This window comes from Sparus aurata, chromosome 5 (assembly GCF_900880675.1).
Source record: "Sparus aurata chromosome 5, fSpaAur1.1, whole genome shotgun sequence".
Classification (NCBI taxonomy): domain Eukaryota; kingdom Metazoa; phylum Chordata; class Actinopteri; order Spariformes; family Sparidae; genus Sparus; species Sparus aurata.
In genome coordinates this window covers 29,588,632-29,614,317 of record NC_044191.1, presented here as the reverse complement: position 1 = coordinate 29,614,317, position 25,686 = coordinate 29,588,632, and the positions used below count along the sequence as shown (strand labels likewise).

General features: G+C 39.6%; 1 protein-coding gene across 2 annotated transcripts; it reads left to right on the top strand.

Annotated features, from left to right (window-relative positions):
- Nucleotides 1-1,115: 1,115 nt before the first annotated feature.
- On the top strand, nucleotides 1,116-25,170 carry rasef (RAS and EF-hand domain containing). 2 transcript variants are annotated; one of them, XM_030415952.1, is made up of 19 exons: nucleotides 1,116-1,625; nucleotides 3,966-4,295; nucleotides 9,077-9,223; nucleotides 9,481-9,571; nucleotides 11,190-11,285; nucleotides 12,348-12,425; nucleotides 12,534-12,649; nucleotides 13,696-13,764; nucleotides 13,866-13,932; nucleotides 18,136-18,224; nucleotides 18,632-18,929; nucleotides 19,307-19,432; nucleotides 19,932-20,075; nucleotides 20,883-21,027; nucleotides 21,265-21,346; nucleotides 21,860-21,974; nucleotides 22,723-22,830; nucleotides 22,956-23,032; nucleotides 23,678-25,170. In XM_030415952.1, exons 1-19 carry the CDS (start codon nucleotides 1,306-1,308, stop codon nucleotides 23,778-23,780), a joined length of 2,601 nt encoding a protein of 866 aa, XP_030271812.1. In that variant the 5' UTR covers nucleotides 1,116-1,305; the 3' UTR covers nucleotides 23,781-25,170. The 2 variants fall into 2 exon arrangements, with proteins under 2 accessions (XP_030271812.1, XP_030271811.1); XM_030415951.1 differs by having other exon boundaries at nucleotides 20,847-21,027.
- The last annotated feature ends 516 nt before the right edge of the window (nucleotides 25,171-25,686 follow it).

Here is a 25,686-nt window from a genome sequence, read left to right as displayed (position 1 = left end):
ACTTGTGGAGCAGTTACAGTAGGCTGAATATAAAGTGCAGGTAGTCAGACATTATATACAGAATAAACATGATATACTCTGTAGATCACATATTTGCAGTACAGAAGGGAGCTTACATTTTGATTTACTTATATATGTATTTAACCGGGAGGTCTATTTGAATCTAAATCTCTTTTTTTCGACCTTGGCAAAAGATTGCACGAGTACAAAGTTGAAGGAATTATACAAAGAGCAAGTCAAAACAGATTATTATTACTTATAGAATAGACAAGGGATATGTAATACAAAGTCGAGCTAAGAATGAACAATCACAGCCTTTTTTAATCAGTGTTTTGAACTCTTGGGGTGACAAATTAATTTAGCTGTAGTGCCTTCTGTGCCCTGTAGTCATAGAATAATCTTCAGATTATGAGAAAGGTGTTTTACCAAGTTCTTTGAAAAGCATGGGAACCCTTAAATAAACATAAAATATACCCAGTGTGTCTTTGTAAATAAAAAAAATTCCGATGCGGCTCCCTCCAGGCTTCATGAAGACCAGGAGACCAGATCATAACATACACAGTGATGTGTTCTGGTCAAGGAGGTGGTTATAAAATGGAGGAAAAAGTGCAAGCAAATAATTTCCCCACAGTTTATAACACTGAAGAAAGAAAGTATGAATGCCAACATTATCTGAGATCTAGTAAGTAAAGTAATTAAAGTGAGTCATGTGTGTCTTACGGTTTTTTTCACTAGCATTTAAAGATAGAAAACATTGGCAGAAAGCACGTACAACGAATTTCGACTGCTGTATGAGATATTTCTACATGTTGAAACTGAGGATTCACGTTTGATCCTGTTCGTAGTTCAAACTAAATCTCTACTCATCGCTCCTCCTGCAGATAACTGGCCAGACTCTTATTTCCTCGAGGGATTCTTCCACTTTGATACCAGTCATGGCTTTAACAGCATTTGCAACACTGTCATTTTGGGTCCAAAAATAAATGTGTTTTCGTCAGGAGTGAACACCACACGTGAAAAAGAAAAAGGAAGGGTATAAAAGTGAGGTAGCAGGAGGATTCAGAAGAATCCTGGAGTCTTTCTACCGATGGGATTTATTCAGACATGGAGGGAAATGTTTTACCCGCTCCAACCTAGCAGCCGGCTTCTAACCTTTTCTTATTCTCACCACAAGGAAGCTCAATGTTGTCTTTAACTGTTTGAAACTGATCAAATTGGCTGCACAGGTTCTTTTTAAAGCACCCTCATCTGTTGTTGACGATCTGTAGCCGTCTTCCTTCTTGAGCCACATTAGAAAGCACAGCCATGGCGAAAAGAAAAGGTATGAGTATGGACGAACGCAAACGTCTGACTTTGCTCTTCAACGCCTACGATGAGGATAATTCGGGGCAGATCGAAAAAGATGAGTTCTTTACTATTTGTAAGGAGCTCCAAGTGCCGTCCAACGAGGCGGAGAAGATATTCAAGCGCCTGGACGTCGACAGAGACGGCACGGTGACCTTAGAGGAGTTCATCAGCGGCTTCAAAGACCAGGACCTGGAGGATAAAGACGACTCCGAATCGGAGTACATGAACTCGAAAAGTGGGGGAGAATTTTCAGACAATGAGGAACTTGTTGTATCCAGGTAAGGGATCAGAAACACAATTAGTAGAGAACGTTGTGCTGTTGACCGGCCTGAGGGGTTTCTGTTGATTTTAAAATAAAGTTCTGACTATGGAAATAAGATGGGGCAGAGAGGAGGGGTTGACTTTGACTGTCTGATTTCCAAGCTGCAACAGAGAACTGCATATTACTCCTTTAAGGTGACTTCAAGGGGCGAAATAACAGCATCCTGCTCAGTTGCTCTTCACTTCTAGGTTTGACGCTGTAGCCCTAAAGTGTCACTGCAAGAGCAAGAAATGTCTGAGTCAGGGAGTGGTCGGGGTGTCGGATTGGTTGGATACAGCACTTTACCCTCTGGGGACCAGGGTTCGTGTCCAGAATCTAACTGAGAGTCAAGAATGATTGTTTTTTTTAAGTTATCATAAGTACATATCTGCCGTAACGTACTCTACATCAGTTACGTTATGCATTGTGATTATTTGAACCCAAAGTATGATTGTTTCCTTAACATACCAAGTAGTTTTGGTGACAAAACAAAAAGTTTCACGGGGTTAACAACAAGTTATAAAAGTAATAATAATTTGAAGGTGTAACCAAAGTACATTAGGACAGGATGATTAGGGATTCAGAACAACTGCTTGTAATATTAGACTGAATCAGTTTTGATTAGTCATCGCTGTATAAAACATAAAACACTGACCATTCGGTGTCGCCTTGCTGCCGGCTCTGCACTGGCTACAGCAATTCTTATCCCAAGTTTCTGTTATTACTACAAGCAGCTCTAATATAGCAGTTCTGTATGTGGTTTGTCCAAGTGGTGTTGCCGTAGTACACCACCTAGCAGATTTGGTCCCCCTCCCCCAGGGTTGACTTCATGGTTACAGCCTTGATTTGATGAGCTGGGAGTGATAATCTGTCCTTTATATATCAGTTGATATTGTGACAACATGATGCATTTTATCAATAACCACCCTGAGCAGAGGAAAAGCACATGGGGCTGAACGGGGACCCACAGCTCTTTGTTTGCCCTGACGCCTCTAAGTGGGATAATCCGGCCCGGCTGTTTTCTGTAAGTGAGATGAGTTCAACTGAAAATAAGTATTATTATCATCATCATTATTATACAAATGTTTGCTGCTTCCTTAAAGGGGCACTATGTAGTTTTGGAGAAGAAATTCAAACTCAGAATTTTGATGTTTAGGTTATTAATGAGGTAATAATACAAACTTAATTATTTATTTTCATTCCATAACTGAATGAATAAGCTGTTCTCAGAGGAGGAAAAAATAACACTGTTTGAAGCTTGAAAGGTGGCAGGGTCCGCCATATATCAGAATTTAGTCAGAATTGCTTTTATTGCAAAACAACAAACAATAATAAAAAATAATCAAAAGATATCATACACACACACACATTATATATATATATATATATATATATATATATATATATATATATATATATATATACATATACATATACATATACACATATATATATATATATATATATATATATATATATATATATATATATATATATATATAGCCTATATATATACACACATCATCAAAGGAAATCAGTATGAAACTGTTTTGTCCTTTAAGGTCAATTTATTGAGTTTGTTGAGTCTCTTCTGAATAAAATGTCTTCCTCAAGACTACAAAGTGCATCTTTAATTAATGTAAAGCCACAAAGAAATTTAGTAGTCACAGATTAAAGTTGAAGGTAAATTGGTGATTCATGTGATAAAAAAAGGCCTTTAAAGGATGTAAATAATGAATTAAAACAAAAACTAGAGTCGTATGAATGTATCAATAGTCTAAAACTGTACTGAGTTACACTCAGATATAAAAACGTATTTTCTTTCTTTCCTGTGCGATTATAAATCTTCTTGATTCTCTCTTCTATAATCTATAAAGTCTATTCAGCTTCATCACGGGAGAGAGAGAGAGGAGGGAACACACACACACACACCTCTCTCACGCGCACAGGTAGGTGACCGGCGCGTTACCTGAGCCTCACAGCAGCCTCTCTGTCCGCCCGGCTGATTATTCGCTGCAACCAACCGGGAAATGATCCGGTGAAGACACAGCACAGGAGCAGCAAGGTCCACGTTTGATTGATTTACGTCGTCAAAATGGATAAACTCGATGGTTTTTTGTTTTGTGTTTTTGTTAAAGCGTAACAGCTGTCGACGTGTTTTGGATAAAAGCGCGCACGTCTGGAAGTTTTGGGAGTTTTGCTTCGCGGTTTTCAAGCGTCAGGAGAATAAAACCTCCGGGACTTTTATTTTTTTTAGGGTCTCTGGGTCGTCTCGGTGGCCACCCTTAACTCACTGAAACGCCTTCTGTTTTTCCAGCGGACCACCTCCCTCCATCAAGGGCATGAGCGCGGAGGAGCAGGACCGGCTGCGCACCCTCTTCCAGACCTACGACGTGGACAACTCCGGCGAGATCGAGAAGAGCGAGTTCCTCATCATCTGCGGGGAGCTGCAGGTGCCCGAGGCCGAGGCCGAGCGCATCTTCAACCGGCTGGACTTCAACGGCGACGGCACCGTCACCCTGGAGGAGTTCATCAGCGGCTTCCACGACCGCTACGGGGATGTGATGGAGTCGGACGGAGGAGAGGTGTCCGTCGCCTGGGAGAACTTCGAGAGAAAAATGGGCGACCAGGCAAAGTTCATCCCCTGGTGAGAGCGCGCGCACACACACACTTGTCTGTCCGCTCATCAGTCAGCCGTGAAGGCGTTTTAAAATATGGAAATGTTTCAGGTGATATGAGTTCAACAGTGAGGGCAGTGTGCGTAAAGATCTCCACAGGGAAATACACACATTGTTTATGACAAGAGGCAGAAGCAGAATTCATTGCATCAAAAAAAAAAGTTGTTTAAAAGTGTCAAAACTGCTCAACTGACGCTCATGTTTGAACTTAAGCAGCCATTTTTGAATAACATGCAAATACTGTGAGAGAGAAGAGAGTGACAGTTGTGTGCGAGTGATTCAGATGTACGTGTATTTGTCTTGAGTGTGTTTGTTGTCCTGAAGGCATCTCATGATAATCCAAAGATAAAGAAGACGTTTCCATGTTGACTCATAGAAAACTTTAACAGTCACAACGTCAAACATCCCCAAGTCATCGCTTCATAATAAAGATGATTTTATGAAGTTGGTAGTTAAAGTTTTAAACACTTGGTTTAGTCAAAATAAGGCATTTTAATTTTGATATTTTAAAGACCAAACAAACAATCAACAGAGGAAATGGTAAAACCACTGAATCAATCAATCAAATTGATGTTTGTTGCAGCGCTCAGTGATTCAAAGAGTCAAACAAGATATTAGTTCCTGTCTAATAATGATATTAGTTGTTATTTACCAACCTGTTTTTTGGTATATAATTGATATTCAGTGAAACAAAAACAAATAACTTTATGAAAAGCTGATATATTTCTTATTTCTTTCCTCAGAAACATCCCAAGTCTTTAACTTGTAAGACAAGTTGAGTCTCGAGTCATTTATTTTCTGTCCAGGTCAGTTATAAGTCACCAAAACACAAACTTGAGTCGACTCAAGTCTAAGTTACGATGACTGGAGTCCACATATTTCCACAATGATACCCACTGTCTGATGCTGTGTGGCTTTAGGAAAATATGTTTTTTAAAGAGCTATTTATTTGAATAATTGTATAGAGTGAAGGAGCCTCATTGTGAACGTTTCGTTTCTTGTGGATGACTGATTCTCCACCTCACATTAAAAAGTAATGAGGCGATTTTGAATATTTCCATTATAAGGTGGATTGTACCAAAGTCCCTGAATATTAGTTTGGAATTTTATGGGAGGATGTAAGAAAACTTATGGCAAATGTTTGGAAAGTAACTAAAACTTAATCGATGAACTTTGTTCTACTGATATAGGAACATTTTTGTCACAGTTTCCTCAGAATCGTCAATGTGTACATCACAACTGGACATTCGGTTAAAAATCAAATAATTACTCAGAGGCCTGTGTGTACTCTGCAGAACTCACCATGTTCTCATTTGTGTCTGTGTTATGTAAATAAGACGAATGTGTCAGCGGCTTTATTACAGAAGACAGATGAGTCACTTCTCATGTTTCTGGGAGATTTACTTAAGTGGTCCAAGACCAAAAGGACCGTAACAGTGAAATACTGTCAGTTACGGTCATGATCTTCTGCTGCATTATGTGGTCAGAAAGTGATATTAATATCATAATTCATGATTATTATGGATGGTTAAATATGACAACACAATTTTCATTGTCACTGAAAAACTAGTAAAGTCACGATGATGTGGAGTTTCTCCTGGTCTCTGCCCAACTAATATGTTTTATTACATCTGGAGAAAAAGCATCTGAGATCAGAGCGTCTCTTAAAGGAAAATGTAATTAAAAAAAGTGTTTTGTGACACATTTTACATTTAAAAAATAATTGTAGTACTTGCGATTTGGATATTGCTCTTAGATTGCGATTTTGATTATTTTGCGATTAATTGTGCAGCCCAGGGTTCCACATTACATTACATTATATTACTGTCAGGTCGGAATCTCGCAGATTTTTATTGGATTTATGATTTATTAACACCGTTTGAAAGGGGGAGATATTTAGGCTTAGATGCTGTGTAAATAAAAAAATTAATAAATGAAATAATTTTGTCAACATCCGAATAGATTCTCTTCCTTGACAATTTTATTTTCTATTCATCTAAATCAAGACACTGTTTTGCAAATGTAACCTCACTATTTATTCCACTTTTGCTTAACTTAAGCCGACTATTTACAGGTTATGTTTCCGCCCATCTCTGTTGGTTGGTTTGTCAGCAGCATTACACAAAAACTACTAAACAGATTTCCCTGAAACTTGGGTGGACGATGGGTCTCGGTCCAGAATAGACCCTGTTAACTTTTGGTGTAGGTCCAGGAATTGTTTCTCACTTAATTTAACATTGTGTACATGGAGCATGATAAAAAATTTCCGGTGTATTACAGTGGCTGGTATCTATGGCTGAATACAGAAGGGGACTGTTGAGCTCTACTTAGTTGATAGTTGTAAACGTATCTACACAACAGTTTGCCTGTTATTGTCTGCAATGTCATTTCTGCAAGATTTTTTTCTTATCTTTTTAGATCTTTCACGTCTCTAGATTCCTATTGAACATGTTAGCCACAGTACTGCTTTGAGTTTTACATTTTTCAAAGAGTATCATCACTTTGCATCTTCTCTGTTGAGAGTTAAGGTTCCTCCTGAGTCTTTGTTTGAAAGGACCTGTTAACCATTAAGAATACATAGAAAACACATGTCAGCTGTAGCTCAGATTTACAGCTTGGTGTCTAATTATTTTATAACTAAATAAAAGCTCAGCTGGTTTAATTAGGAAAACAAATTATTGGTATATATAGCAACGTATTTTAGCGCATTGAGCAGCTACAAGCTTGTGTTTGTTTTCTCTCCCACATGTCCCGTATAATGGCATCTCTGAAGGGACAAACTACTTTTTTGCGGTCTGTGATGGGAGGTATATTAATATCATGATGTTACAATGGTGCAGTACAGGACACGTTGGTTGTGGACACAGCAATTGGCGATGGACAATGGCATCATCTTTCTGCTCAACCCTAGAGTGTGTGTGTGTGTGTGTCTGTGTGTGTGGTTGTGTGTGTTTGTGTCTGTCCCCAGGCCTGACATAAGACTCTTCCTCGTGCTGCTGCTCTTTGGTGGCGTTGACATTGATTGCCACAGCGGTGCCATCGTCTAAATACACCCTGTTATCTTCAGCAGTTGCAGTCAGTGTTACAGCAGTCAGCTGAGGGAACGTGGAGCGCACAGCTCGCTTCAGACAAGTGTCTGTATTTTTTCTGGGATTGAAAGGAAAGTGTTGTGTAAATTTGAGACGTTGAGAGCAGAAAATCGATGAGCTTCCTCTTGGTGATGGTATAGCTGAGTGAGGCTGATGTCATGATGCCCTCAGACTCTCAGCTGACTGGGACAGTCCAGAGAAGATAAGATGTCCTCTATGCGTTCCTCATTTGGTTTTGGTTTGAAATGTTTGGGAAATACTCCTGTTCTGTCGCTTCCTTACCAAGAAGTTTCAGCCTTCACATCTATTAAGTTTTCTGAGATGTTTTTGAAGGAGCCGGGATTTAGCCAAACAAAATATTTGCAGCTCCTGGTGGCTTTTTCTTGTTCCAGTGCACATAAGATCTTAAGTGTTTGACATGTTTGTAAGATCTTTAAATCACATGAACATGAGTTACAGCCTAACAACAGTTTCTATGGACTGCTTGTTTGTTTGTGCTCATCTGTGTGTGTTTCTTTGACGCTGTATGACAGAGCAGCAAGCCGTGTGTCACTCTGAGTTATCGACAGACACGCAGCAGTGTCTATATGCTTTAGCGTTACAGCCAGTCCGCCCTGTCAGAAGGCAAACACATACATTCACTGACTTATATGACCCACTTTCACCATCACGCTGTTACATAAAGATACCTTCTCAACGTTATTACACTGACTTCAGACACACATGCGATAAACTGTGATTAGGTTTCTGTTTTGTTTTGTTCGGGGAACTTTGGTTGAAATGTAGTAAAACAATGTGACATAAGGTTAAACAAAATTGCAATTAAATAAGTTTTTTGATCTTTTAAGAATTAGGATTACGAATTTGTGTACTGCACAATGTTACAAAATGGTCATAAACTCAACTTAAACATTATTTATACGTTATTTAGTTGAGTTATAAAGCATATGGCCCACATACACTGGAGAAACATATAAAGTGCATCATCTAATCAGATTCCTGCAGACTTTATTTTATTTCATTGTTTTATTCTCGGGCAAAAAGAAACTTCATGGACTAGGAATGTATGTTGCACAGGAACAGCTGGATACCAAACTTTATAATAGGTTTTATTTTTCATATGGTTTAAAAGGAATTTGACATTTTGCAGCTGGCTAGCTTAACATCAGTTTTATTGAGAGTTACATGCCAGAATATTTATTTATTTATTGTTTGTTTACATCACACTAGTAAAGGATGAAAAAGAACACAGAAAATCCCAAAACTAATACCAAAAAATTGATGACAATAACATGGTCATAGTGTCTTGCATGCAAAACCTTAATGCATATCAAACTGCAAAGTGTTGTTTTCACAGTCAGATTAGTTGTTTTCCCCGCTTATCCAGTCTTTGCCTTAAGCTAAGCTAACCTGCTGCTGTCTGTATTGAAAGGACATTAATGAGTGATGTCAATCTTCTCATCAATTGTTCCTTTAAACCTTAAATGATTACCATCGAATATTCTACAGTTATGGTTTTTCACTTTTCAATTTGTTTGACAATTAGATACCAAGACTAACACCGTCTGCAATCCACCTATCATACATAACAGAGCTGACATAGCAGAATGTTTTCACTGCCACTTGAAAAAGGATTCTTAAACGCTTGTTTTGTCCTCCAGCACTGACCAAGCAGCCACGTTGTACCAGAACATCAGTCTGACTGAGCCCAGACTGATACCTCAGCTGGAGAAAGTCATCATGAACTTCGCCAAAGAGATCAAGCAGCAGAACTCAGAGATGGAGAACCTGGCCCTCGCCATCAAACGGTGGGAAACACACACGGTTAAACACTTGCTTAGATGTCCCTGTTGTTCTCAGACACAATGGGACTGCAGAGACATCTTTATGAATACTACAGAGGGATGGATGGAGATGGAGATGTTTTAGCACTAGAGCCCATCAACAGAGCTATGAGCTGATGACGTATTTATTGGAAACCTTATGTGATGATTAGGATAAGCTGGTACGCAGTAGGACGGTTGTGTTTGCATCGCAGTGAAATGGTCCTGTTTCTGTCTTGCAGAGCGCAGGACCAGGCATCGATGCAGCTCAGTGAAATGGAGGAGGAGATGGACCAACGCATCCACGCTGCTGAGAGAAAAACGAGGGAGCAGGTGGGCTAAACGCAAAAACACAACTTTTGGATCTTAATGTTCCCGCTTCATTGTTTCTCTGGAGTTTTGTGTCATTGCAGCGATAAGCAGCGTGCGTTTGTTCAGCTCTTCCCTCATGTCAAACAAACGAACGCGGCTGAATATCAGATTACTGATGAACTCAGACACGCCTGATGGTCAGATGGATTTCACAACTCTGTCTGTACAAATATGACACGGGAGATACATTGATTTATCCTCGCGTGTTTGGAATGATAAGGATGGCTGACGTGTGGATGAAAATGATAATATTCAAAAGAATCTGGACGCTTTGAAAGTTCGTAGTTTTCAACCTGTTTGCAGTGAGGGATGAGTTAACCCTCCTGTTGTCTTCACATTCTGTATACGCCCCAAAAATGACCCACCCTCCCTGAAGATCTGAAGATTTTAAATGCCAAATCTATTTTGCATGAAGGAACAATCTGTCATGAAACTGTGTGAATATCAGAGTTTTCCCTTTTTACATTGCAGACAGACATTCTGCATTCATTCAGTGGACACCACTCGTTTTTATTTCAACACACCTGTCATATATGTTTTCTTTACTAAGGTAGATTTTGAGCATTATTATTATTTCTTAAGGTACTGCAAAGGTGGTAAACACACTTTTTTTTAATCAAGAGAAAATACTTGTATAGCCCAAGAAAGTATAACAAATGCGCAGAAAGTAGTTTTGAATGCAATTTACTGAAGGCACTTCCAATAATAGTCAAATGTGAACGTAAACCAACAACGACCAGGGGAACAAGCAGCTCAGCACTGTGTGTGTGTATTTGTGTGTGTGTTTTGTAGTCTGTAACTGAATCTGTGACTGTGATTTTAACTGCCTGTTCAAAAATGACCCAAAGACAATCTTTGTACCTGTAATCTGTGTACAGCTTCCATGGAAATATAAATAAAGGCAATATTTACTTTTTTCTAATGTTGGGGTCACTTTAGGGAAAGAAAAAAGCTGAACAAAATTTAAAGCGTATTCTCTGCTGTTAAACACAGTTTCAGAGGGTACAGGAGGGTTAAGAATGAAGCTTGTTGTAAATGTTGATATCAATATTAAGTTTTCCATGACATGAAAACAACTCAGAGACAGAAAAGGACACCAGCTGCATCAGGCTTCAGATTTCCTTCAGTTGTATTCATTTATTTTTATCTCTGTTCCCGGGGTTTTCCTTGAAACCTGCCTGGAAACATAAACTCTGTCTTATCACTGTGTGTGTTTATGAACTTATGTAAGTGTACTTCATTGACTCAACCCGGGAGCCACTGTTTGCTGTGCATAAGAAAAGCACACAAAATTAGAGGCCACTCACCTGTATCCTCTCACACTGTAATCCATGTGCACAGACGTGTTCTGACACCTTTAAGGGAGGTTTATATTTTTGGAAACTGTAGATAAACAGTTTTCTGATAACATTTTTAAATTCAGCGACCTCCTTCTATGGTTCAAAAGCTGCCCTGAAGTAGCACTTTAAGGTGTCACAGTAATTACACAACTGTAAACTGAGCAAACACACACCCTTATCTCATTGCAAGTCATTATTTGATGTTGTTCTTGTATTTCTTTGTGTCTGTGCTTGTGCAGGAGACGAAGCGAGCAGAAGCTGCACTGAACGAGTTACGGAGAAGTTACGAAACTGATGTGTGTGAGCTGCAGTGTAAGATCCAGAGGATGAAATTGGTAAATAATTCACTTCATTTTCACTATAACACGACGTCAACGCTGTGGGTCAATACAGACTCCTGTGTTCATATGTACCACCCACTAACTTATGTATTTTTGTCATATCTGCCCTCTTCAAATGAATCATGAATACCATGTAGATAATAAGAAGTATTCTTCATTTAATTTATCATATACAGTACATACAAAAATGTCATACAGGAGATAAGGTTGGAAAAAGAAAACATCTGTAGATGGATTGTATTAAAGCTCTTGGAAAAATCAATTAAGTAAGATTTACAGCACCTGTCTGCTTTAATGTCTCCATATAGACTAAAAGAATGATTAAACTCAGGCTTACTCACCCTTCTTTCAACACAATGCTAACCCCGGCTGTAGTTACATGTTGCACAGAGCAATACTTTAACTGCACTGTTTAGATACCACTGCTTCCCTTGCAAGACTGATGGTCAAACACAATAAAACCATGTTCACTTATATATGAGGAAAGCCTTGACAGCCAGTCATCAGGGTCCCAGCCAGCTGTGATGCTGAGACAGCAGGCTGTGAGCTATTGTTTCCCCAGTAAACACACTGACCTGTCTGACTGTCACAGCTGCAGAGCCTCTAGGCTGGCAGAGGATGAGTGACACTGAGGATTGTCAACAGACCAGGCAGGAGTCAGAAGAGGTCGGTGTGTTTACCAGGGAAACTACAGCTCATAAACTGCTGTATCAACACCACAAGAAAACTTCACACAATACAGCCGCTACCCTCGAATCAAACTTATATCAATGCAGCAAATGAAGGCAACCAATCAGAGGCAGAGCAAGAAAAGCCGTGGGATCCATAATAACGCTTTCTTTTTTACAGCATATAAAATGCGTCTCTTTAGTGAACACAGTTAAATCTTTTCTATGATTTCCAAAGCGCTGTTGATAGAAGGTCATAGAAATGTTTCCACTTTCCAAAAGTTACCATGATTGTGTGAATGTGTGTGTATATATACACTGTATGCCGTTTCAACAACAACCATGTCTGAAGTCAAATAACCTCCATCCTAAATGTGTGAACCATCAGATAGAAGAGAAGTACAAGAACATCACTGTGAACGACGAGAGCCCGGCTTTGAGGAAGAAGATCAACGAGCTAACGCTGGTGAGACTGAATATCCCCTTTTATAACATGTTTCTGTAATTTCTGAACATTTGAAAGAGGAGCGTCTCTTTGCTCATATTCCTTCTCATCCCTTCTTCATGTCTGCAGGATAACCAGCGGTTAAAACAGGAGCTAATGAGGTCTCAGACCAAAGTGGCCTGTCTGCACAGTGAGATGGACTCTCTGAAGACGGAGCTGACTGATCAAAGCATCACCTCTGAACAGTAAATTTACCATAGTTTGCTCTCTTTTTTAATCTTGCGCGTGCTCCGTGTTGGTGTTTGTATGTTTCATGTCTTCATAAACCCAATCACTTCTTTTTTCCATACGATTTCACTTGCAACATTATGACTAAGAGTTTGAATTGAGAGCAAAATGCAGTCTGATAAGCCTCAGTTCTGAAATGTAAATGTAATATTTTCCCAGTGAGAAGAAAAAAGTATAAGGTTGTTGTCGACTTCAGTGTGAACTCTGACAGTCAAACTAGAGTTACTGATTTGAAGAGCAGGTTTTCTGAAGTGTAAAATAAACAATAAAAAAACAATATAGTATACCAAACTAAAGTTACATAACAATATACAAGGAAAACAGTTTTAGCCATGCAACATGCGTGAGGAGGCACAGATGCAGATCTTTTCTGAGACTGGGATGTCATATTTGACTGTGAGTCAGTTGTGTTGCATTTTTATATAATGATAGTGTACTCTAATAATATGACTAAAAACAAACTCAAACTAAATGAAACTAAACTGGATTGAAACATTTTTTTTAAAACAAAAACAAATGAAAACTACAAAGCTATAATTACCCTGATGTGCACTTGAGAATAGTAACTATTTGCTCCCTTTACTCACTCACATTTAGTGTTAAATCTTTTTAATTAAAAGTGCGTTAGTTTATGACTCAGGCCTAAGTCTGCTGATCAAACCTCACTGTTGGGAAGTTTAGCTGCAGAGACTTACAGAGAGCCAGAGGTCCCGCCTCCTCCTGATGATCCCGGGGGTGTTTTCTTTTTGTCACAGCTGAAACAGGATATCCTGGAGAGACTTCACACACACAATTACTTATTCAGGAGAGTCGCTTAGCAACAGAAGCAACAGCAGGATAACTCTGACCATCTCAGTGTTTACATTGTTGTTTCTCTATCCCCTCCTGTTAGTCATGAAAGAGATGTTATGACAGAGTGGATCAGCTGATAAGCTGCTGTGAAAAGTTCTCTGCTTTGACTGAAGTTTTTTGTAAATACTGATATCTGACTGTTGATTTGCAGAGACGAGGAGCTCATGAAGCAGTTCAACGATGAGAGAGACGTGTTGGAGAGCCAGATTGAGATTCTGCAGTAAGTCGGACAGTATCACACACACACTGTCATGGATAGAGATCTCACTGTACCCAGATGTCATGTCATTAAAACAACTGTTTCTGTGTGTGTGTGGACAGGGTAGCCAACAGGAAGCTCCATGACACCAACGATGGCTTGAGGGCCGCTCTGGAGAGGATCACCAGGGTAAAACTGCAACGTTTAATAGAGGATTAATCAAAATTCAAAACTAGTTTAGTTTTCAAACTGCAAAAGGACAAAGTTTTTTCAGTGCATTGGGTTTGGTGGTGCTGTTCTGGTGCTTCTTTATATAAAAACTGAGTTTACTTTTGGGTCATTTGACTGAATACATCAAAGTTCAGCATGAAATCGGATTACTCTGGATATGAGGGGAATCCAGTAAGAAAGTGGGATTAAAGGATAATTCCACCAATATTACATATTAAAGTGTGTTTACAGGTCTTTGGGAGTACCACTGCATAATGTGAATAAAGTAGTATAAGTCTTACGCAGCTCCAGAGGAAGCTGCATGTGAACTGATATACCGCCTCCATGGTAAATTGCATTGTGGGTAATGTAGGCACAAGGTTCTGAAAGGCAGTTCACTAGTCTAGCAATAATCTTCCTTTCTAAACCTATTTAAATAATTTAAACACTTAAGAATAGCAAAACAATTAATTAGAAAACAGATGTTTAAAAGGTTTTAGGAGAGCCTATGGTCTGATTTTTGTCAGAACAGCTCGGTGTCACTGTAAATTCCAGATTTAAACTGGTCAACTACAACTCTTCATCAGCTTTACATCCATTTAAAAGTTATAAACACAGGCACAAACCTACCTCCTCAAATATGTGTTCCAGTTGCAGTATTACTGAAGACACAAAGTTACATTGCACATGTACTGTACTATAAATCAGAACATTTTGGTGTGTAGGTTTGTGTGAGTAAAAGGCAAAACAAGCTTTCATATTTGGGGTTATGCTTTCCGATGATTCACCTGGCCAGCCGCGCTGTGAAACTTGAGCTTTGAGTAAAACAGGTACGTTAATATCTACAGACAGCGAGCCAGATAAAAGTTACTTAGCAGCCGTCAGCTGTTGGTTAAATGTGGTTGGAGTGATCAAGACCCCGAAGTGGAAGCCAGCTGAAGACATTCCCTGTATGCGGGTGGTTCAATTTAGCAAAATATAGATACAGTAGGCCTGTTTTTTTACAAAAAGGTCGGGCACACCTCAAGCAAAATATAAAAATAGGTGACTGGTCTATTATTAATCTTGTAGAGCATTTCTCGCTGGCACGTACGCAACACTTCCGTCCTGCAGGTATAAAGAAAAGTTTAAGTACTGAGTCACTTCACATTGAAAAACCAGCAACACACCAAGTTCTGCAATACTTTGAAGAAATCACATCCATCACCACCGAGGAAAACTGGGAGATGTCGCAAGACAACAACATCAAGTGTTAACCTGTGGGGAAAACAGTGAAGCAAAGGGAAAGCATTTTCTGAAGAACTGAAACACATTTTGTGATGTACTGCTTCATAGCTCTTTTGTAATGAAGTTCTCTGGCACAACCCGCCTGTATCTTACAGTATTATTGTATAAGTTACTTGTTGTAGAAGAGTGAGAATTAATCACTTGTAGACGATCCAGATGTGAACTGCGTAGCTAAATAAGCCTCTAATAGACAGACTATGATCTCTATACCCTTGACGTCTACATATTTGTTTATCATGATGTGGTAAAATGTCATTTCTGGCCAATTTTATTCAAGTGACGTTTCAATAAAATCAATGTTTTACATATTCAGTGGGAAAAACTACAATGCCACATCTGTATTGCAATGAACTGTGGGAAGTACAATCTGTAACATCCGCACCCCAAGCGGACTATGTGGAAGTCTGCAGAAAGTCTGCCTCGGGTCCTACTGAAGTGGATGAATTGTGGGTTTCGACGGTCGTCAGCACTCACAGACTTCCTGGGAATGTACCGGAAAAGTCCGCAATCTGCAAGAGCGGTGAAGTCCTGATGTCATTGCATCTTCTGTCGTCTGTCTGTGCCGTCTCTGTGGATCAGTCCGTGTGATGTACAGTAGATTTCGCTGCTCAGAGGATTGTGGGTCAGATCAGACTGAAAAGCATGTGACCAGTAAGGAGGACATCCGGCCATTTTTTGATATTCTGTGTACTGCGACATACAAAATCTTTCTCTGGCGTACTGAATAGTATGGTAGAACTACAACAGTCATTGTTTCATACCCCTGATATGCAAAATATTACATTGAGTCGAGTCATCTCCACCTGCGCAATGAACTCCAGCAGAACCTACCAACAAAACAACATCTTTGAATGGGAAAAACAAATGATTTGTGTGCTTGAGATGGGCCTACAACAGGTGTATAGCTTCTTCCACAGCCACCTCTCGCTTTTGTCGGGGAAATGATGCACTGTTGATGGACAAGTAGCCCAACTGCTGTTGAAATGTGTGCACCTCATTCACAAGAAGTTGTACATCCTTTCTTTCAGTGACAACAGTGAGGGATACTTGGAACTCAGACTTTGTCTGCCGGGCATTCGACTGAATAGCATCTATGCACTTTGCGCAAAATCCCTGAGCTGTAGAAGCGAACAGATAAAAATGTGGACAATGTTATGTCCAGGTCTTCCAAAGACATGATGGATACAAAATTATACACTCATACAACATGTTTGATTGTTGAAACACACATCCCGAAGATTGGGAACAACACTGAATGTATTTATTGGCAAGATGTATTCTTGTGTGACGTGTTCCTTCTTGGTCACCATTCATGTAGCAGTACTGGCAGTAATAATGCTCACAAACCAGGCCGAACCTGCATAAACATATAAACAAAAGATATGTACGTCTACAGGGAATGCCAACTGTCAAGTACTTGGATAATACATTTCTCTTCAGGGGATAATACAACTGAAATGTCCTTTTAAAAGCTCTCAAGTCCCCAATGAAATAAAATGTTGGAACTGGAGGTGTATAGGAGCTTGGGTTTAAAGAGGTTCCGCTAAGATAAACCAAAGATAAACAAACAAAAGAAAAACTGCAGACGTTCGGCTATTTGGAAGGCAAGCAACACTTGCACAATAAGGACGGCCCGATGCAGGCAGCCTGGTTGACTTGTGACTCAACTGGGCTGAAGAATGAACACTTTAATAAACTAGCATGAAATGGGGCAGCAAAGAAATCTCAATGGTGGCCTAACTAGACAGCTGATAATCTAGCAGGACGAGGTCTGCAGTGTGTCAGGAACAGATTCAGAATGAGAGTGAGTCCAAACTTGGTCCAAAAGGGCTTCATCACACCCTGATTGGCAGGTTATCTGAATCCACTGCATTCAGTCCACAGGGGTTTTACATTTCAGCCCCCCAAAAAATTTTTTTTTTTTTACATTATAGCAAGTCCAACACAATGGAACTGCTACTAACAGGATAGGGAGAAACGGGTAAAGAGCACAAATGTTTAAACTAAACGAAGCCTCACTTCTAAAATTTGCCACTGGGCATCACATCTCCCAGGACAATGAAGGCTGACTCATGGTCCAATCAAGGTTGCATGCCGGCAGCATTTCTATATTGTGTCATGTCTCCATCACATACTACATTATGGTGGCCCTGAGGGTACAAAACAACAACATTTCAGAAAACACATTTGCACACCTGCAGATCGATAAGTACGCAGAAAAACCAACAAATCAAGACAAAAACTCATTTGATTCAAAACAAATTTGAAATACAATGATTCGACCTTCATCGGGTTATCACAACAATGGAACAACATTTTGTAAAATGCTGTGTGTCTTGTGAAACCCAGACTAAATGAAGGAATAAACTCACATTATGTCTTGTGTGGTTGTGAACTGTAACTCTGTCTTTGCGACGGCAGCAACACCAGTAATACTGCTTGAAAATGCTCTGGGAGGAGAAAGAAAGATGTCTGTTTACACGTTTGCACCTTAGTCCTGTGAAACAGATGTTAGCATTTTTAAGCTCTGGCAGGTTTTTATTTAATACACAGAAATGTTACCCCAATCAACTGTTGACTATTTGTAACCTTTAAATTGGCTCTAATTTAGGCCATTGCTAACATCAAGCAATGTCATTGACAAGCATTTAATGGCATAAGTGTTTTGTTTTTCATTTTAATGCTGTTACTATTATTGTCCAAGTTTTAGTTGTAGAAATATTTCATATTAGAAAACTTTCAAAATTCTTTTTGTTTTGCTGAAAACTGCATTTTGTCTGACGATGTTCAGCAAAACAATTTGTCAGTTTCAGGCATTCAGTCAATTAAAAACGCAGGCAGTTAACCCAAACAATTTGAAACTGATTTTTATTTTTAATTGTGTGTGTGTTACAGTCTGGTACCGCGGGCTCACCGGCAGAGATGAAGGACAGAAACAGAAGTAAAAGCATCTGCTACTCATCACCTTATGCATTCATGGATAGGTAAGAGCCATAAACACACATTATCATTGAGCACATTATTTTTAGTCACAAACAGACCAGAAGTTTCAGGTTACACAGAAGATTTAAGAGGATTAACTGGTTAGAAGCTTGGGAGGGTTTTATTTCAGACCAGGATTATCAGGTTTTTAAGGGATTTAGTTTAAGTACACATTGACAAACATCAAATCTACTTTTCTTGGAAGAAAACTTAACTTTGCGACTAACATGGCAGTAGAGTAAATGTTCAATGTGCCTTGAGATATTTATTTAAGATAGTGATGAAGCAGATGCTTAGAGAAGATGAAAAATATGATTATATGATAACACTCAGGTTATGGCCCTTCGTCATGTGGCTGAAAAGCCCCTTGTGTGTTATGTCACTGATTATTTCCCGACCTCTTCCTCAGGTTCCAGAATTTGGATGGAGGATTCCAGACATTCTCCCGCAGGCCCAGCGTTGACACTCTGGCCCTGGCCATGTGCGACCCGGGCCTGAAGCGCAGAGACAGCAGCGAGTGCGAGGTGGACAGCCTGCCCGAGTTCTACATGGACAGCGGCCTGTCGACTCTCAGAGGTTCACACGAAGGCTACGACTCAGAGCAGGAGGTCAAAGGTCAAGAGGACGAGGAGGAGGAACAGAGGGGGAAGAAGAAAGGGAGGCATGTCAACAATGATAGCTTGATGGAAGGAAACTCTGACACTGAGGTGAGAAACAAGGTCATACTATGCTTTACTTTCTTGTGGATGTTTAGCAGCTATTATGTTAACTTGTGCACTAAATTGAGCTTGCCAGCGTCAGCAACTAGCACTAAACCATTGATTTTAATGTGGAAACTAAAGTAAAAGTGTCAGTATAATCAGTGATTATATGTAAGCTTATGAGAAATTGACCCTACTTCTGATTGTATTCATAACTTCAGTAAACATGAAACGGCTGATCAAGTGTCATTTGCTTTGGTATTGTTAAGTTCTTCTTTTTTCAACAACTTGCTCATTTTCACAGCCATACGGATTGAATGTTATAAAGAATTTATTTTCTTTTGGTGTTACAATGTCTTGTTACGTGTGTGTGCACGTCACAGCCAGCTGAGACACAGGACGGTGAATCAGCGTTCGGATCGGACAGCAGCTCAGTTTTGGACTGGAAGCCATCTGAACCCATTCCGGCCCAAACTACAAGAAAGGCCCTCAGAGCCATCAGTGCTCAGGTAAGAGAGGGACGGGTGTATCTGATGGAATGAAATGTTGAGCAGGTATGATTATGTACATGTTTACCCTCCTTATTTAGCATGCTATCACGCTAGTAGAATTAAACCATTGACCACACATTTTTTATATAAGCTTATGAGAAAGTGGCGCGACTTTCTACCCGATTTCTTACCTCAGTTAACAGTTTCCAAAAGAGTTTATTGTCTCAATTGCTAGTTTTAAGTCCCATTTAGAGAAAAAACGACCATAAAGCAGTCACAAGTCTGCAGGATTCATCCTCTGGGGAACATGAAGGTTTACGCGTCATTTGGATAATTATGTTATATTGAAGTTGCTATTCCAGATTCTTGTGTCGCAGGTCGCTAGTTTTCAGCTTTCAACAACTTGCTCAGGTTCACAGCTACCGTACTGGCTGTAATGTCAGAAGGGAAAACGATCTGAATTCTGTGTCCGAGTAGATTTTTGTGTTAACGTTGCTACATGTCTGCTACATCACAGCCAGCTGGGACACAGGACGGTGATTCATCATTCGGGTCGGACGGCAGCAGCTCAGTAATGGACTGGAAGCCATCTGAAGCCATCAGTATGCCGACACCAGCAGCCCCAACAAGAAGGAAACCCCTCAGTGCCATCAGTGTTCAGGTGAGAGAGAGACAGTCGATCTAATGGAAGGAAACTTCCTTTTGATATTCATGGTCATTAAAAGATCACTCCCAATGATCTCAGTGGTTCTCAGGCTTTTTGTGCAGCGCTACCATGGCTGCAAACTTTCCAATATTCTGATGGATGAAGATTGATTCCAATCAACAATGAGCTAGAAATACATTTTGGGGTTTCCCACCATTTTCTCTATTCTTCTCAGAACAAACTAAATATTTAGCTCCACCACTTTTACGGCACCAAACTTAGTAAATAGTATGTTCTGTGTTTAACCACTATGATATGTTTGGTTTTAAAGGTCCAGTGTGCGTGATTTAGGGGGATAAATCGGCAGAAATTGATTTTAAAATTCTTGATAATGTTTTCACGAGTGTATAAATCACTTGCCAGTAAGACCTGTCATGTTTCTGTTGCCTTAAACGAGCCTTGTTTAATCTACAGTCCAGGGAGTCGGCCATGTTGCACCGTCGTGTTTCTACAGTAGCCCAGAAACGTCAAACAGAACACAACACAACCTTTCACATTATTCAAGATTTTAACAGAGAGGGTGAGAAGAGGGATGTTCAGTTGTTTTGCGATCTATAACTCCACCACCAGATGCCACTAAATCCTACACACTGGACCTTTAACATTTCTTGAACTGCACTGAGACATACATCTCTCCTAGTCGCAGTGATTATATTGAACATGAAGTAAATGCGTTGAATGTAAATACGATCGAGTTGTCAGCGCTGAGTGCCTCGCTCTCCTCAGTCTCCTCTTCACCGTGACTGTCCGTCCCCTCTTCAGAAGGAGGACAGAGTCGACTTGGGCTACATGACGTCAGAGAAGGCCTACAGGATCGTGTTAGCTGGAGATGCTAATGTGGGAAAGTCCAGTTTCCTGCTGCGTCTCTGCAAGAACGAGTTCACATTAAACTCCAGCTCTACACTGGGTGAGCGCTGAAGACAATCATTAATTAGCATTACAAGCTTTACAGTCTCGTTCTTTCCTCTTCAACCTGTCAAATTCAGGCAAAAAGTATTCCCCAGGAAATGTTTCAGCTGATAATGATTAATGTCTGTGGATGTCCTATTAATCTGATCAGGTATCTAACTTGTATTTACATGTCAGATATTCTTTACCTTTTCAGTATTGTGACATGTTGGTTGGCTCCCTTTTGTTTATTCAGGAGTGGATTTCCACATGAAGACACTAATCGTGGATGGAGAACCTGTTTTACTACAACTGTGGGACACAGCAGGACAAGAGAGGTGTGTGCTGGTGTCCGTAGGTGTAAATATTTGAAGAGGCAGATTAACTTTCAAGAGGTGTGAAAGTGTTTTTCTAATAGGTATGGAGGCACTGGGAGGCCAGTGAGAATCAAAAATAATGGTCCATTTTTAATTTAAGTTTTTTTTTTGTTTTTTTTTTTAAACAGGCAGAAAAAAGTCAGGTGACCTTTATTTTTGTTTTTCCCCAGAATCATTTTTCTATATAGTCCATTTTTTTGTCAGAATCACTTTTTTGTTTGTTATTCTGGACTCAGAATAGGACTAAAGCATTATTTTTTCTTCCTGGTGAGTTTTAATTTCTCCAAACACTTTTTTAAAAATGAAACAAAATCGTCAATGGATACCTTTTTTTTTTTTTTACTGACCTTTCAGGATGTTTGTTGTTTTGAACTAATAACTCAGATATAAACAAAGCTTATTACTTTATTTGTGGTGTTAAATAGTAAAACAAGCAGTGAGTGAGAAAAGAGTACAACTATTTTCTCCTTTCAGGTTTCGCAGCATTGCAAAGTCTTATTTCCGGCGGGCGGACGGTGTGTTGCTGCTGTACGACGTCACCTGTGAGCAGAGCTTCCTTAATGTGAGAGAGTGGGTGGACGTGATCGAGGTAAAGCTCCACTGATAACATAAAGTTACTCACTCACACTGGTTACGCCACAGCAGTTAGCAAAGATACAAAGATACCTTTACATCGTCACACTGTGTGTTATTATAAGTCAGAATAATTTGTGTTGTCACATGTTCATTTGATTATCAACCCAAGTGATCTTGTGTCTCTTTTTTACATGCAGCAGATATGTAAGTGTTGATGTGCACTGAATTGGTTGTGTTCTGCTGTGAAACTGTGACTTTGAGTTAATGCATGCAGCACGTGACTTGTAAATTTTTGTCAAGTGTTTTCTTAAATACTGCTCCTAAATTCAGTCTGTGCTTGTACTTTATTGTACGTTTTCTGCTACTTTCTACTTTTATTTCACCATATCTGGAGGTAAATATTGTACTTTCTCTCCACTATATTTACAATATCAGTTTTATTACTTCACAGACTTTGATTATTAATACAAAAATATAAATTAGCAGACTCTGTAAATAAGTGCATAAACAGCTGCAACACAACGTCTGAAGCGTTCTGACTTTATAACCATTACTTCTGTTTTTTTACTTCAGTAAGAATTGTAATTAATCCTATTTTTACACTTTTCCTCATTTTACACCATGATTAAAACTATGTACCACAACAGAACAGTTAATAAGAAACTCTGTTATTTGGCTTTTTTTGCAATTCGTTCCTGTTTTTATCTTCTTTTGATTATCTTACTCAATTTCTTAGTTAATTTATTTTATTTGCATTGCAGGATGTGTCCCAGGAGGATATTCCCATCATGCTCGTGGGTAATAAGTGTGACCTCAGAAAAGGTGAAGTGAGCTGCGTTCCCACCAGCTATGGCCAAAAACTAGCCATGGTAAGGACAAATAAACACTTAACTTACTTTACAAAATCAAGCCATTACAATTGCCCTGTCGCTCAGTTCATGACTAACAGATTAAAAATGTATGTTGATTAATGATCTTTTTCTTCACCCAACAGACATACAACACTCTGTTCTGCGAAACCAGCGCCAAAGACGGCTGCAACATCCTGGAGGCTGTGCTGCACCTGGCCAGGTAAATTATATCTTCATAAGAAGCTGAAGTTATGTTTTACCTCAAGGCTGCGTTTCATTCAGTTTCGGGCTGTCCGGGTTAGCTGGTGTGAATTTGTGGTTCATTTTACTGCCACAACAAATTGAAATGTCATCTTAGTGTACATTCTATAAGCAGTGCCAAATAGGTGACGGTACCATCTCAGAGGAAACAAGGAGGGTTGATTTTTTTTTATTTTACAAGTTAAAGTATGAACAGCAAATAACTCTGTAAGTCAAGCTCCTGAATGTGACCTCTGCTGCCCTCTGTCGGGTTAAATTGGCGCTGTGGAGATTTCTTATCAGGAGTCATTGTAAACAACCATTTGTTCTAAATGAGTTGCCTGTTTGAAAAAAGGCCAGATAAAAAGTAAGGAAAAAAAACAAAAGTTACTCATCGGATTGTTTTCAACTTGTCTGATAACCCTACAAAGTCCAAATTGTAAAAAATATTGTGAAAAGATAAGTGTTTTCATCCTACAAAATAATCTGCTCTTGTCCATATTTGTTAACAGCCTTCAAAGGAAAGAAATGCATACATTTATTTATGTTGACGAAACTGACACGATGTAAATAATGATGTAACGCAAGTTTCTCTGGTTCCAACTGTTCTTTTCTTTCTCCACAGGGAGGTTAGGAAACAGGCTAATTATGATGAAAAAACTCACCACCAGAAGTTGACCAGCTTAGATGCTCCCAGGAAGAAACCAACCCACTACTGCTGCAACTGATCACATTCATCGGACGGATATTTGACCTCCATATCGGACTTTATTTAAATTCTGCACAGGTGGAAAAAGGACCGACCCTTCTTCTCAATTCTCAGTTTTCTACATCCTCCACTCCTTTCCTCACGTCCCACATGAGATGCGAGCAGAGGATGCCAAAAAAAATAAAAATTCAGGAAAGGATACACCTGTGCACCGTTGATTATAGCTCCTCTGAAAAGGAATTGAGACAACTTCAATACGGTGCGCTGAGATCAATTTCTGGGTCACAACCGGGAGGACGGGGAAGTGAGGAGAGCCCAGAGTCTCTGCAGCAACGGGAACATATCATCATCGTGAATAACATTTGGATAAAGTTAGCTGATTACAGCAGAATATCTAAAACTTCGGCATCAGCTCAGATCGTTTTGTGTTATTTCAGGTGATTCAAAATGTGAAGTTTGAGCTGCATTTCAGCTGCAGCTTGAAGTCTTTCCTTCCCGTATGTATGAATTTAAGAAAGTCTGTAAAAGTTATGTTCATATTTTATTACTATGCCATTTCACATATTTGCATAAGTTCCTGACACATATACGTGAAGCTACTCCTGCGGGGAGGGAGGTGAAAGTGAAGTTAAATGTGAGAGGGAGGTGAAAGTGAAGTTAAATGTGAGAAGGAGGTGAAAGTGAAGCCAAGTGTATGATCATGTTTTTAAAGTGACATTTGAAGGCGACACTGACGCATGTGATAAAGGACAGTACATTTATTGTCGTAGTGAGAAAATCAGACAAATGGCTTATTAACCGTGGAGTTATATAAACGTGAACCTCTGAGCTCAGTTATCATTAGTGTGACTGCAGGTTTGCATGTTGGTGGCCTGAAAGGAAACAGAAGTCTGCGACGCCCCGAAAGCTGAACTTTTTATTGCAATCGAGCTGCACGGATTGCTCAACATGCCGACACTGAGAATAACGTTGGAAGTCAAAGCACGAAATTCTCAGCCTGGTCTTTGTTCCTGTACGATGAACTCTGGTGTGATTGTACTTTATGCTAATGTCACAACCCACAGTCTTCATTAATGTACCCTACAGTGTTACACTTTCTTTTCATTCGTCTTCCCGCTGAGGACGACTTTGTGTCATAGAATTTATATTTTTGGAGCTGAACATGTAACTTGTCACCTTTTGATTTGCACAAATGCTTTAAAAACACCCACTTTTGTTTCATTATCCAGCACGAGTGATGAAAAATTAAGTAAGCAGGAAGCAGGAGTCCTCATCTTTATCGCACAAAGACTTGTCTGTAGGTCTGTTTAAAGTGTACATGTGACCTTGAGTATGTCTTATTATCATTCTCCAATAATGACTTCATATTATCCATTCTGAAAGGAAGTGTATAAAGTTGTCAGTATGCTTCAAATGAAAAGGCTTTTGGGATTCTTGATTCTTTTTTTGTCATTTCATGGCACATGTTAAACAACTACAGAGGTCTGAGAGTCAGTTGCTCAGTCTTTTTACGTTTCCCCAGAAAAACAAAACTTGAAGGACACAGGTTGGGAAACTAACAAAGCACCGTACAAAGGGTCAAAGCAGAACTGGTCCCTTTGTGTCTTAAAGGTGTGGGTGGAAATACAAAAACTCACAGCCTCCGGCTGCTTCTATCAAACTGATAGATGAACAAAAAACATAGAAACTGGCCCAAAGAAAGAAATCTCAAACACACTCAACTCAGATGTTCTTCCCAAACAGAAAACGCAGCGAGAGAACTGATGGTGTGTTGACTCCCTGAAAACACACAACCAACCTGAGCAGGGGAACTGCAGCCCTATTATATAAACTCCCAGCTGACTGACTGCAGCCAGCTGACGGAGAACATCACAGGTGAACCCAATAGACCCTGATTACCTGTGACCCAGATCTTGAGACCTTCG